This window comes from Marmota monax, unplaced genomic scaffold (genome assembly GCF_021218885.2).
Source record: "Marmota monax isolate L192 unplaced genomic scaffold, Marmota_monax_Labrador192_F-V1.1 WCK01_AAM20220418_F8-fsc00059, whole genome shotgun sequence".
NCBI classification, from domain to species: Eukaryota; Metazoa; Chordata; class Mammalia; order Rodentia; family Sciuridae; genus Marmota; species Marmota monax.
The window spans coordinates 849,121-863,037 of NW_026693595.1; the positions used below are offsets into that span (position 1 = coordinate 849,121).

Consider the following 13,917-nt stretch of genomic DNA (forward strand, 5'->3'; position numbering starts at 1 on the left):
TTATTTTTCATTTCAGACAGGGTCCCACTAAGTTGCCGAGATTTGCCTCAGTTGCTGAAGTTGTGATCCTCTGTCTCAGCCTCCAGAGTTGCTGGGATTACAGACAAACACCAGCACACTTGGATTATTTCTCCTTCTTTGTTTTTTAACATACAAAAAGGCATTGACTTTAATTAAGCCTAAGAGAAATGCAAATTAAATTCATGATATTACTACTACATATCCATATTTATTTATTTATTTGTGTGTGCGTGCGCGCACGCACACTCACCAGGGATGAACTCAAAGGCACCTATTTTTTATTTTGAGATAGGGTCTCACTAGGTTGTTTACAACCTTGCGAAATTGCTGAGGCTGGCTTTAAATCTGTGATCCTCCTGCCTCAGCCTCCTGAGCTACTGGGGTTACAGGTGTGTATCACCACACCTGGCTGCTGCCTTGGTTCTTCAAGGGATGTGCTCTGAAGATAGCTACCGTTAATGAGGTATGGGATAAAGGGAGTGCCATGCAAGCAGGTGGCCCTGCCTCCGACCGACCTTCAATAGACTGGGCAGGGCCTGGTGAGGAGTCCCAGTAGGGATGCAGAGTGGGAACTGTCCTTTGGTCTTGGGGATGACCAGGGCGGATGTTGAAGTGACAGGGATCCAGCATGACTGTTCAAATTTCTATTTCTTTTGGGAGGGAGTTCCACATTGTTTCTCTCCAACCCACTCCCGGGAGCTACTGGAGCTGAGCTGGTGAGTCCCTGGGGTCCAGCCAGCTTTCTTTGGAGAGGGTCTCTGTGTTGGGAAATAACAGCCTGAGTCCATGGGCTAAAGATAGTGGTTCCAGGATGAAGGCCTTCGTTGAGGTTGCTTCTCCATATTTTCCTGTGCAATTTTCTTTTCTGCAGAGAACTAGCCCTTACTCCATGGTGCTGGAATTCAAGGGAGTTAGAAAGACCCCCGGTGTAGAAATGTATTGGCGCTTCTTTGCTTCTGATGGTGGCTCTTATTTTCTTTCTTTTCTAAGTGGGTAAGAAGTTTGAATTCTCCTGTTGTATAATTCTATGTTCTCTTTTTCTCCCTCTGTCTTATTTTTCTTTAGTGAAACATACATTCAAAGGAAGCACCAAAAAGCATCAACTTTCCAAATTAGCACAGCTTATTTACCAAATACTTTTGTGATTGAAGAAGTGGGTAGAGTGCAATGATTATGCCTCACCGAACAAGCAAATCCAATTCCATAAAGCAGAGAGCAAACCAATGTAAGTACAGTATTCTCCTGTGCCTAGCATGGAAACTGAGGGAGGCAAACTAGCTTCCCAATTTTGACATTCTGTTTCCATTTCTAATCTCAAATGCCAGTAAAGATAGATAGAGAGAGAGAGAGAGAGAGAGAGAGAGAGAGAGAGAGAGAGAGAGAGAAAGAAAGGAAGAAAGAAAGAAAGAAAGAAAGAAAGAAAGAAAGAAAGAAAGAAAGAAAGAAAGAAAGAAAGAAAGAAAGAAAGAAAGAAATTGCATGCCACCTTGTGGATAAATAAGGAATGGAATTCGTGTACACTGGTTGGTTTTTTGGGTGGTGGTGGTGAAAATCTAACACTGTATTTTTGTTTTTGTTTCCTATTAACAAGTAAACAAAACAACAAAAACAAACCCACAAAACGTCAGAGAGAACAATGGGTACTCAAATATTTTAGAGTATAGATTAAAAACAGCTTTGGTAATTAATCATGCCACCCTTGATTTAGAGTGTACCCTACTGAAGCAGCTCAATGAATAGATGATTTTTTTTTTCAATTCTGACTTTTCAGACCAGATATTGGCTTCCAGGCCTGGCCTAATGTCAGGATCTGATCTTCCAGGTTATTATTAACATCTCATGTGGTTAGGTGATAAAATTTGGTTTGTATTCTAAACAGGTATAAAATATATTTGTATAATTGTCAACCTTCCATGTGAGGTGTATTTACTAACTAATCAGCTAAACAAATATTTCATAATGGGTTAGTATGAAACAGCTGCATATAGGAGACCTTGGATCTCCCAGAAAAGATGATTAGAAGTCCACCATCAAACAGCTAGATGGCTCCTCATCATCTTATAGATTACTTATGTCCCTTTGGGTCTAGCAAGTCAGTCACAGTCCTCTTTTCTGCAAAATAATAGTGTCAGGTCTGATTAGTCATTTTCAGTCTGTGTACTTTACTGGCTTCCAAAACTGTTTAATCCAAATTTCATTAAAATATATTTTCTGAATTTAGCTTTTACAACTTCCTGGACAGTGCATACAGTGACATGAACCAAGTTTGAATATAGTAGAGACTATTGAGGCAATCAGTTCACACACACAAACAAATGTAAATATATGTGTGTGTGTATATATATATATATATATGTGTGTGTGTGTGTGTGTGTGTGTATAAAATAAATGAGATAGTGTATGAAAAACACTTACCAAATTGCCTGGATGATGTTAAGTGATAACTCTTGATAACTTATGATTGTTGTTGTCTTTGTTATAATCATCACTATAGGGGAGGCACGGCAGAGTTTTACCTCCTATTTAGGGTTTCTTTTGTGCAGGACCTAAGAATTAAACTGACCTAAGACAGGGCTAGGAATGTAACACAGTGGTAGAGTGTATAGCATTTGTTTGCTCTCAGTACCACTTAAAAAAACAAAAACAAAAAACTGACACAAGAGATTAATTGGAAAAAAGCATATAAATGTATTTTAATGTAAATTTTACATAATCCAGGAGACTTCATAGAGAAATGAAGATCCAAAGAGGCAGTGAAATTCCATCCCTTAGACCCTGAATTGGTAGGGAGGCTTAAAATGAGTTTGTTATGGTTTGTGAGATGTCCCCCAAAAGCTCATGTGTAAGACAATGCAAGAAAGTTCAGAGGTGAAATGATTGGGTTATGAGAGCCTTAACCTAATTGGTGCATTAATCCACTTGTGTGGATGAACTGGGTTGTGACTATAGGTAGGTGGGTTGAGGCTAGAGGACATGTGTCACTGGTGTATATATTTTGTTAAGAGGTTTTCATACATTATCCCATTTTTCCCCAAATACTGTTAATACCCACAACTTATTGATAAGGACATTGAGATTCAGGTTGAGTATTTCACTCAAGGTTACCAGCTAGTCAACCAAGCGAGGCCTGTATTCAAGCCCTAGTTTACCTAGCTTTAGCACCTTAACTACTGTCTATACTAAACACCTTTTCTGTGAGTTCTATTCTTTGCAGTCTTCCAAGTATTTTGTACCGGCTTCTGTTGGAGTACAGTGTTGGTGCTGTAATCAGTCTTACCAGGCATTCTCCCCACTAGGCTGGGCCTCTGAAGACCTGGACTTTGACATATTCACCTTTCCCCTAGCACCTTGTGCTGTGCTTGGCACACCCTGGACCCTTTGTTCTTTCTACAAATATTTATGGAGTGTTTACTTCAGATCAGGTACTATGCCAAAGTTAGGGATATAAAACATTTTGGTAAGAAATCCCTCTTCATACTTATATAAACAGAAAGTAATTTTAAATGGGGCTTAAAATTGTAATCTCAGCGATGGGGGAGGATCTCAAGTTCAAGGTCAGACTCAGCAATTTAGTGAGACCCTCAGCAATTTGGTGAGACCTGCATCTCAAAATAAAAAATAAAAACGACTGGGGATGTAACTTAGTGGTAAAGTGCACCTGGGTTCAATCCCCAGGACCAAAAAGAGAGACAAAAAGAGAAAATAACAGGTAAGAATTATTTAGCATTATAAATATGCAAGATAGAAGGAAAGTGGCTACAAAATCTGGGCAGAATTTATTATAAATTAATAAAGAAAAATAGAAGATTAAAACTTCTTGAGAGGATGAACTGTTACAGCCTTGCATCACGTGTGTCTTGTGAGCGAGCCTTTTTCTACTTCTTCCCGAGCTTACAGTTCCAAAGGTCAAAAAGCCAATCAAGCCTTTTTCAAGCTTATTAAGTTCTCAAGAAGACACCCTAGAGGGGAAGTGGGTGGGCAGGCAGCGCATCTCTAATCAGAAAACCAAAATTGGGTTGTGGTTTTATTCCAGTAGTCACCGGGGCGACAGCTCGGACAAGGACCTACTTCCCTGGATCTTACATCCAGACTTAGGTCAGTAGTCTAGCGGGAGGAGAACCGCTTCCAGTGGGGTAATCTCTGAGCTGAAATTGGGGAGCTTTAATAAATGTTTAAAGAGCAAATGGAATGATGACAAACGACCAGCCCAGCGGTTGCCAAGAAGCTAAAGAAGATCTCGCTTTGACGTCAGAGTTCTAAGGAAAAGAAGGAAGGGGAAGGAGACACCGACGCCTACTGAGGAACGGTGCTTCCTAGCCCCTTAGGGTGAAGCAAGGGACCCCGAATCCGTTTTCGCATTCAGTGGCTGGTAGGAGACCCAGAAGGCCCGAGGTCCGCCGGACCCCGGCTGGGGGCGGAGCCAAGGAGAGGCGGGGCTACAGCGGAAAAGGACTACGGAAGCCGAGCAGGCATCGGTTGTTCCGCCGCGGAAGTGTCCGTACGCCGGCTGAGGGAAGGCAGCCAGAGACCTCTCGCTATCCGGCAGTCTCCAGTGCGCTCTTTGCCACAGCCGACCTTCTGCTGTTGCCGCAGCTCCCGTAGCGAAGACGCGCTTCCTGAGTTGTTCAGCAACTTCAGTTGGGCAGCGGTGTGAGAGACCTGCCGCCGCGTGTCGTCGGTGCCACCGGGTGTTTAGTGTGCGCACCTAGCGGGTAGAGCGCTTGCCCCGTCCCCCGGCTGGTCCGGGGCTCCAGGCATTGTACCCACGGCGGCTCTACCTGACGCGCGGACTGGCCTGCAGCCCGCGTCCCCGGCGGACGGCGTCATGAGAAGCCTGCCGTACTTCTGCCGGGGCCAAGTAGTGCGGGGCTTCGGCCGCGGCTCCAAGCAGCTGGGTATCCCTACAGGTAAGCCCGCGGCGGCGCGGAGCACCGGGACCGGGTCACGTAGGGGGCGAGGACGTCAGCCCGGGGACTTGCGAGCGGGTTGTAAGACCACCGTGCCGCCGGCGGAGGTGACCTCCTGTCAGCATCGTTCCCTCTGTGTTGGGGCCTAGGATCTTTCTTTACGTTGTGGGAGCTCCTCCCTGCCCCTGGCTCTGATCTCCCTGGCGACCCGGGTGGTGACAGGAAGCTTAGCTGAATCACAGGATCCCCCTTTCCCAGCCAGGATGGTTAGCCAAGCATGGCGGTTACCTTGCCCATTAAAATCTAAAGTGGCCGAATTCTCAAGCCGACCTTAAAGTTCTTTTCTTGGAATCTGTTAGTGTCCAAGTGATAACACAAGTAGTTGGAGAAGAGCCAACTTTTGGGTTTGGTCTGTCTTCAGGAGTTTTAGTAATCAAGACTTGATCGTTTAATTCATCCTTAAAAATACACAGCAGGGGGCATGTGACTCAGTGGTAATGCACCGCAGAGTTCAATCCCCAGTTTAAACCCACCCCACCCACACCCGCGCCAAAAATTGCAGCTACTCCTGAAAACTACACAGCAGGCTTGCCCTTTGAACTGTTCAATCATTCTCTTTAGGCTGGGTATTTAAAATAAGAATCTTTTGAAGTGATTCAAACCCTACTTGGAAAGAACAAATCTTAAAAAAAAAAAAAAAAAGCCACCGGGTTTGTTTGGTGATGTTGATTTTTGAGTATTAAGATAGAGGAACCTCGCTGTGTTGCTCAGGCTGCACCTGAACTTCTGGGTTCAAGGAATCTATCTTCCTGCTTCAGCCCCTTGAGTAGTTGCGCCTACATGTGCTGGTAACTGGGGTAACTACTTGGTGGCCTCATTCCATTTGGTTATACCTTTTTTTTTTTTTTTCCTATCCAGAGAGTGGTTTTGGTATTGCTTTTTTTTTTTTTTTTGAGAAGTTTCTATACTTGCCTTATATCTTATTACATACCTGTTTACCTGAAGAGAAAGAACTCCAACTCAGAATATGGGAGGATGAGATTGATAGTCAGTCAGAGCCCTAGCAATCTACTGAGTGCATTTAGAATAGTCCTGCATGTGATTTTTACAAATGTTTTATGTGAAACTTGTAACACTAAGAATATTTACTTTTTTTGTTTAGCCAATTTTCCTGAACAAATAGTAGATAATCTTCCAGCTGACGTATCCACTGGCATTTATTATGGTTGGGCCAGTGTTGGAAGTGGAGATGTTCATAAGATGGTGGTGAGCATAGGATGGAACCCATACTACAAGAATATGAAAAAGTCAATGGTAAGAATCGCATTTTCCTGTTACTGAAATGGAATTATGATTTAGAGTGATATGTGGTTTTAGATGCACACAGAATTTACCAGTGGTAAACACAACATGATACTAATAATAGAGTTTGGGGCAGCATGCTTGAAGAATTTAAAAGCAAAGTATTGGCTGTTTTGTTTGTGTTTTGTTGTTGTTGTTTATTCGCAGTATTAGTATTGAACCCAGGGGTGCTCTACCACTGAGATACATCCCCAGTCCTCATATTTTTTGAGACTGGTTCTTGTTAAGTTGCTGATGTTGGCCTTCAACTTGTTATCCTCTTGTCTTTTCTTCCAGAGGCTGACTTTCATCACTCTGCCCAGCTAGTCACTATTTGAATAAAATATCTTTTTCCATCCTTTTACTTTCAATCTGTGCCTTTGGATTTAAAGTGAGTCTCTTATAGCTAATAAATGGTGGGATCATGTTTTCAATCCATTTTGCCAGTTTCTGCCAATTAAGACCTTAATCCATTTTCATTTAACTAATAAAGGATTTCTACAATTTTGCTTTTTGTTTTCTGTATGCCTTGTAAATTTTTTGTTTGTTTCCTTTGTTATTTAGTTGACTAAGCATTTAGTTGACTTTTTATAGTGACACATCTTGACTCTCTTTTCATTTCCTTTTGAGTATTTTCTATAGATATTTCCTTTGTAATTACCATGGGAATTACATTTAGCATTCTAAAATTTGAGAAGTCTACTTTGAGTTCATACCAAGTTTAGTAGTATACAGAACCCACAAATTACATCTTTTTATACATTGTGTACCAAGTAACAGATTAATTTTTTATGCATTTATTTATTAAATCATACAGAAAGTGGAGTTAAAAAACAACATTATAATGCTACCTTTTGAATGCTCACGTAAGTACATTTACAATAGATAAGTGAGTTATTTAAAAGCATGTTTCATAAAATTGAGCTTGCCACAGTTTATGTAGTTCAAAGTGTAATTACTTGATTACCCTGTTAATATAGAAATTCGTACTAAAGGGATGATGCAAATTGAAGCTTTCTTTCTGTTTTTCTTATTGTGTTGCTAAGTATCAAACCCAGGACTTTGCATGCTAGGCAAGTCACACCCCCAAACTCCTCTATTTTTAAAAAATCGCCTTGAAGTATACTCTAGTTCTGTCCCTACTTTTTTTTTTTTTTATAAACAGGATCAACACAGATTATTTGTTAGATTTATTATGTTTTTATTTGTTAGATTTTTGTTGAATCTTTCTTTTTTGTATATGCTGGAAAGTAAAGCCAGGGGTGCTTTACTACTGGGCTACATCCCCTTTTTATTTATTTTATTTTATTTTTTTATTTTTTGGTGTAGATGGACACAACACAATGCATTTTATTTTTATGTGGTGCTGAGGATCGAACCTGGGTCCCAACCGTGGTGCTAGGCGAGCGCTCTACCGCTGATTCACAGTCCCAGCCCTTTATTTTCTTTATTTTGAGACAGGGTCTTGCTCAGTTGCAAGAGGTGGCCTCAGATTTGTGAGCCTGCCTCTTGAGTAGTTGGGATTACAGGCATGTGCCACTGTACCCCACTTGGCTGAATCTTTTGTCAGCTCAAGTATGTGGCAAAAACAGATTTATAGAGATCTAAATTTTAATTGTTCCTTTTTCTTTTCTTTTCTTTTTCTTTTTTTGGTACCTGGGGATTGAATCCAAAAATGCTTTACCCACTGAGCTATATCCTTAGCCTTTTTGTTTTTTTATTTTGAGGCAGGGTTTTCTTTTTATTTGGTGGAGGGTAGTGATGATTGAACTCAGGGGCACTCAACCAATAAGCCACATCCACAGCCCTGTTTTATTTTTTATTTAGGGAGAGGGTCTCACTGAGTTGCTTGGTGCCTTGATTTTGCTGAGGCTGGTTTTGAACTTGCAATCTTCCTGTGAGGCAGGGTTTTACTAAGCTGCTTAGAGCTTTGTTAAGTTACTGAGGCTGGCCTTGAACTTGAGATACTCCTGCCTCAGTCTCTGAGTCACTGTGATTATAGGTGTGTGCCACCATGTCTGGCAATTTTTAACTTTGAAGAGTTACTAAAAAAGGAAGTGTGTCATAGGTGGAAAACCACTGTTGATACAAGCGATAGTAATAACCCAGAACTCAGTAGAATTTACTCAGTAGAATAGTGCAAATTGTTTCTTGGAAGAGATAAGGTAAAGAATTTATAAATGAAAACAACAGTTTTCCGTTGAATAAGGAAGGAAAAGAAAGGCAGGGAAACCTATCCCATGATGAATTACACAGGTAATGGAACTATTACTATTGAACTACTTAAGGAATACCTTGGAAATCCTTTAATAATTAGGAGAAACTCAGTTTTCAGTGATAGGATGTTCCTACAATTCAGGGAGTGTGTGTGTATGTGTGTGTGTGTGTTTCTTTGATAGTAACAGATACCTGTGAAGTTCCTATTCAAGTCCTTTGCCCTTATTTAAAAAAAAAAAAAAAAAAACTGTGTAAACTTATTGTCATAAAGAAGTTCTTGGTATATTCCAGATCCAATTCCTTTATTGGAATTATGTGTTACAAATTTCTTTTGTGTTGCTTTTTTATTATTATTTTTTAAAATAAACTCACTGGTGTCTTTTCAAGAACAAAAGTTCTTAATATAACCATTTAATCATTTTTTATTTATGGTTGGTTAGCGCCAAAATCATGAAGAAAGTCTGTTTCATTAAATTGATTTTTGAGTATGCTTTACAGTAGGGGTCAAAAGTATTATTTTTTTCCTCAAATGGATATGAAATTGACCCAACCTGTCTATTGAAAATGCCATCCTTTTCTGATAATACTAGTGTCTCCTTGTGATATATAAAATGGTTTTGTGTGAGAGTCTAAAAAAAAAAAAATTCTACATACTGATCTGCTTGTTTATTTTGAACCATTACCACTGGTGCTTAATTTACATAGCATTATAATAGGTCTTGATATCTGCTTGTGTAAGTTCTTCTGTCTTGTTTTCAGGATTTTCTTAAATAATTTTGGCGTTTCTATTCAAGTTTTAGAATAAATTGTCAGTTTCTACCATTCAAAAAACCCCACTAGAATTTTTATTGAGATAGAATTGAATCTGTAGATCATTTTAGAGTAGATCCATTTATGGAAGATTTAATGTTCTAATCCATCCCACCCTGAAAGTACCCTAAATCTTTCAGTTAGCATTTGTCCCCATATGTAAAGGACAGTTATACAGAAGATATGGAACAGAGAGTGAATTATGAAATTATTTATTTTGCTCTTATCATTAAGCTTTTTTTTCTCCCCTTTCTTTTTTTGGTGCTGGGTATTGAACCAAGGAGTATTTAACCACTGGACCACATCCCAGGCCTATTTTGTATTTTATTTAGAGACAAGGTCTCATAGGTCTTGCTTAGAGCCTTGCTAAGTTACTGAGGCCGACTTTGAACTTGCCATCCTCCTATCTCAGCCTCCTGAGCCTCTGGAATTATAGGTGTGTGCCACTGTACCCATCTTAATTTTATTTCGAGATAGGGTCTCACTAAGTTACTTAGGCTGGCCTTGAACTTGTAGTCCTCTTGCCTCAGCCTCTCAAGTCACTGGGATTACATAGGTGTGTGCCACCACACCCAATTTAAGAGTGTCTTTTTTGGAATATGATTACAAAAGAGAAAATGTACAAAGTAATTTCCCTGTAATTAGAGAGAATAGGGAAGAATAGTACAACCATCCCTGCATCTTTATTATTCCCATTTTAATGATCTCAAAGGATCATGACCATCTCCTCCCAAGAAAACTAAAAGATTATGAAAAGTACGTTTTATTTTTTGAGAGGAAATAAAATTTTCCTTAATCTAAAAGGTTCAATGATTTTTTTTTTGTTATTGTTGTTGTTTGGTCTGAATCATTTAAAGTGTACTCTTTTTATTGTTTTTGTTACTCAGAATGAGGTAAGTGTAGTTTTAGATTTGTGATATTTCAGTTTAAAAGATCACTTCATAGATTCTCGGGTCATATGCTTCAAGGTGGATGTTTCTAGCTAGTTTACACTTATATATTGCAGTTTCTAATGCTCCCATCCTAGTCCAGCCTTAGCTGTCTTCTTTTTTTCTTCCCTTCTCCCTCCTCTTCTACTCCCTCTTTCCTCTCCTTCCTCCTCTTCCTCTACTTTCTTTATTGTTTCTATATTGGGTCTTAAACCCAGGGGTGTTCTACCACTGACCTACACCCCCGGTTCTTTTCTTTTCCCTCCCTCCCCCCCTCCCTTCCTTCTTTCCTTCCTTCACTTTCTCCCTCCCAGCCTCCCCAGCCCTTTTTAAATTTTGGTACAGGGTCTTCCTGAGTTGTTGAGGCTGGCTTCAAATTTTCAATCCTCTTCCCTTAGCTTTAATATAAAGAAACTTCGATTTAATGATTAAAATATGATAGATGAATAATAAGCTTTTTGAAAAATTCCTCAGTCATACCAAAAATTCATGTGCCAGTCAGCTTTCCATTGCTTTCCTTCACCATTTTAAGCATCAGATTTTACCAGTTTGTGATAGAAAATATCTACTACTTCACTTAAGTTTATGCATAAGTTTGGGACAGTAACATGAGTGACGGAAAAAATGTCTTTAAATTTTAATGAGGACTGATTGCTTCATTTAAATTAACTCACCCTAAATAGAAAGGTAAATTTCAGATTTCAAGAAGTCTGTAATCTGAAATCTTTTCAACATTTTTGACTATAGGAAACTCACATCATCCATACCTTTGAAGAGGACTTCTATGGGGAAATCCTCAATGTTGCCATTGTTGGCTACCTCAGACCAGAAAAGAACTTTGACTCTTTAGGTAAGTTCTTGTCTTGATCTCCTTAAATATTACTACTGCTGCTATAGATACTACTAGTAGCATTGGTGGCAGTATGTATATTATTGAGAGTTTATGTCTTACATGAGTTACTTTCTTTATCCCCTAGCATAACCCTATGAAGAATTATTTTGCCCATGTCATAGATGAGAAAATTGACAGTTTGCATATATAGTCACTGTCCTAGTCTCTTTTCTGTTACTGTAGAAGAGTATCAAACTTGGTAATTTATAGAGTAGATGTTTACTTAGCTTACAGTTCTAGACACGGGAAGTCCCAGAGCATTATGCAGGCATCTGGTCAGCATGTGGTGAGTGCCTTCTTGCTTCACCAGTGGAAGGGCATCACATAGTAAGACAACAACAGTGCTAGAGAGAGATCGCTTTTATAACAGCCCCTTGATAACCCATGAATCAAGAGGCATGGCAGTGCCCTCCTGTAACTGTAGTGTCTCAGGATGCTGAGGCAGGAGAATTACAAATTCACGGCCAGCCCCAGCAACTTAGTGAGACCCTATCTCAAAAACTAAAAAGGGGGCTGAGATGTTACATAGTTAGTAATGGAGCCTGGATTAAAAGCCAGCAGACTGACTGCTTCTCTAACTGTATGAGGTTAATGAAATCTTTGATAAGTATAAGAAACAGTGAAGCAATGAACATTTGTTTCTGGTGTTATCAGGTGTCTTAATAATAGAATGTGGTAGTTTTAACCCTGTTGTAAAGTTTGTTTTACAGGTGTAAATATCAAAGAGAACAGATCATGAATATTTGTTTCTTGTGTTTGGAATTTGCAGTGTATATTTGTGACTGTACCTTTCTCTTAAGAAATTGCAGTATTACTTAAGCCTAGGGAAGAGGTGGGAAGGGAACAAACATTTATTAGATTCTATCCTGTGTCAGAGATATGACCAGCTTGTGAGTTGTCAGGAGAGGCTGAGCAAAGGAATAGTAAAGTCTATTAGCAGTTTCTCACTATATTTATCTACATTCTCTCTACAGAGTCCCTTATTTCAGCAATTCAAGGTGATATTGAAGAAGCTAAGAAGCGACTAGATTTACCAGAACATTTGAAACTCAAAGATGACAATTTCTTCCAGGTTCCTAAAAGCAAAATAATGAATGGCCACTGATGAAAAATTACTTTATTTATTCATTTCACTGTTTATAATTGTGCAGTTTTGCTTATATTTTAAAAATCAGACATTTTCCTATAGCTGTAAATTAGTTTAAACAATATTAGATAGTTACCCCATTATGCTTCAGCTGTTCAAACCATCATGCTATCATACTAAAAAGAATCATTTTAAAATAAATATTATTTTTTATGTAATGTTGTAATATTTTCTTAATCACTAGAAAGATATTAAGTGTCTTGTAATGGAAATAAAATGTATATAAGTCTGGGTTAAGCAAGTCACTGATTTGGGAGGAAAACTGTAATTCTCATGGTAAAATATAAGCATGTATATAGCATATGTTACTAAATAGAAGGCTTATTAAAGTAATGCATTAAACAGAAGTTTGATAATTTACTATGAATGGGAAGAAAATACAGACTGTAACTTTGATATTTTGTGCATCCCTATATATTACAGAGCTGAACACTTGTGAAATTTTGTTTTTCTCATTTCCCTTCTGAGGTCAATTTATTCTGTCTCCATTTCTTGTGTAGTGCTGCCTCAAGTTTAAGTGGCCTAGATTCCCTCTGCCTTTGAGTTTCTCTAGACAGTAAAATGAATGTCTTTCGTTCTATACGATCTGGTTTTTGTGTTGGTCTTCCAAGAGTATATAATTTTGTTTTCAACATTTTTCTTGACAGTAGTTTTCTCTTTAAACAATTACTAGCATCAGTTTTTTTTTTTCCATTCAGAATATCTATCCTAAAATTCTGTCCATAAGAGATTGTATTGGTCTGTACCATTCCATTTCATCACTAATCAGGGTGATTAGGTGCATATCTATTGCATCTTTAGAAAAAACAACAGACTCCATCTTTAGGCATCCTCAGGATATAAGTGAATATGTAGCCGTCCCTTTGTATTTACCAGTTTCTTAACACAAAATTTTTACTTTTCTCCCAGGGAAACTAAGAGCCAATTAAACTATGAAATACTTAGAAGGTTATTAATTTTAAATGTGTATATGTTCCAGAGCAAAATCTAAACTGTCTTAGCTGTGTATGCACAATATGCTTTAATGTTAACCTAAAAAGCTATGTGAGGGAATGGTGTAAATAAAATTTTTATTAAATAATATTCATACTTTGTCTTTTTTCTCCTACCCACTATAACTTTGGGCCACTTGAGTCCTTTTGTTTATATTGGTAGAAAATTGAAATCTTTGGATATTTTGTACACATTACAGGCCTAGGCGTGTAACTTAGTGGTAGAGTGCTTATCCAGCATATGTGATGCCCTGGTTTGACCTCCAATATCAAATGCACACACACAAAATTCAAATTACAGGTTATTTGTGGCCTCCTCAATATCCTCAGATAGTATACTGCATTATTGTTCAATTTAACAATAGATTGGTGGTGGTGTGGTGTGGGAGAGTAAAGTTTGAAGTAAGTAGAAGGTGATTTTAAAGAAAACTCATGGTACATCATTTTTCCTCATCTACATGAATAAATGATACTTACTGATGGTAATAAACATAAAATCCATAGAAAAACATCTAAAGCTATTGGAACAAAGGATACATAGGTAAATTCAGTCAGATTATGTTTCAATTTATTACAATGCTATTTGTGTCTTTTTAATTTTTTTATAAAAATTATATGTATGTGTGTGTATGTGTATGTATGTATGTGTGTGTATATATAT

General features: G+C 38.5%; 1 protein-coding gene across 1 annotated transcript; it reads left to right on the top strand.

Annotated features, from left to right (window-relative positions):
* The first annotated feature begins 3,998 nt into the window (after nucleotides 1–3,998).
* On the top strand, nucleotides 3,999–13,347 carry Rfk (riboflavin kinase). The gene is made up of 4 exons (XM_046459475.2): nucleotides 3,999–4,928; nucleotides 6,091–6,242; nucleotides 10,973–11,075; nucleotides 12,092–13,347. The coding sequence occupies exons 1-4, from the start codon at nucleotides 4,847–4,849 to the stop codon at nucleotides 12,220–12,222; spliced, it is 468 nt and encodes a 155-aa protein (XP_046315431.1). The 5' UTR covers nucleotides 3,999–4,846; the 3' UTR covers nucleotides 12,223–13,347.
* The last annotated feature ends 570 nt before the right edge of the window (nucleotides 13,348–13,917 follow it).

Coding starts and splice junctions, on each gene's coding strand:
- Rfk (XM_046459475.2), top strand. CDS start 4,847: ATGAGAAGCCTGCCGTACTTCTGCCGGGGCCAAGTAGTGCGGGGCTTC. Junction 4,929..6,090: donor GCAGCTGGGTATCCCTACAG/GTAAGCCCGCGG, acceptor TTTTTTGTTTAG/CCAATTTTCCTGAACAAATA. Junction 6,243..10,972: donor AGAATATGAAAAAGTCAATG/GTAAGAATCGCA, acceptor TTTTGACTATAG/GAAACTCACATCATCCATAC.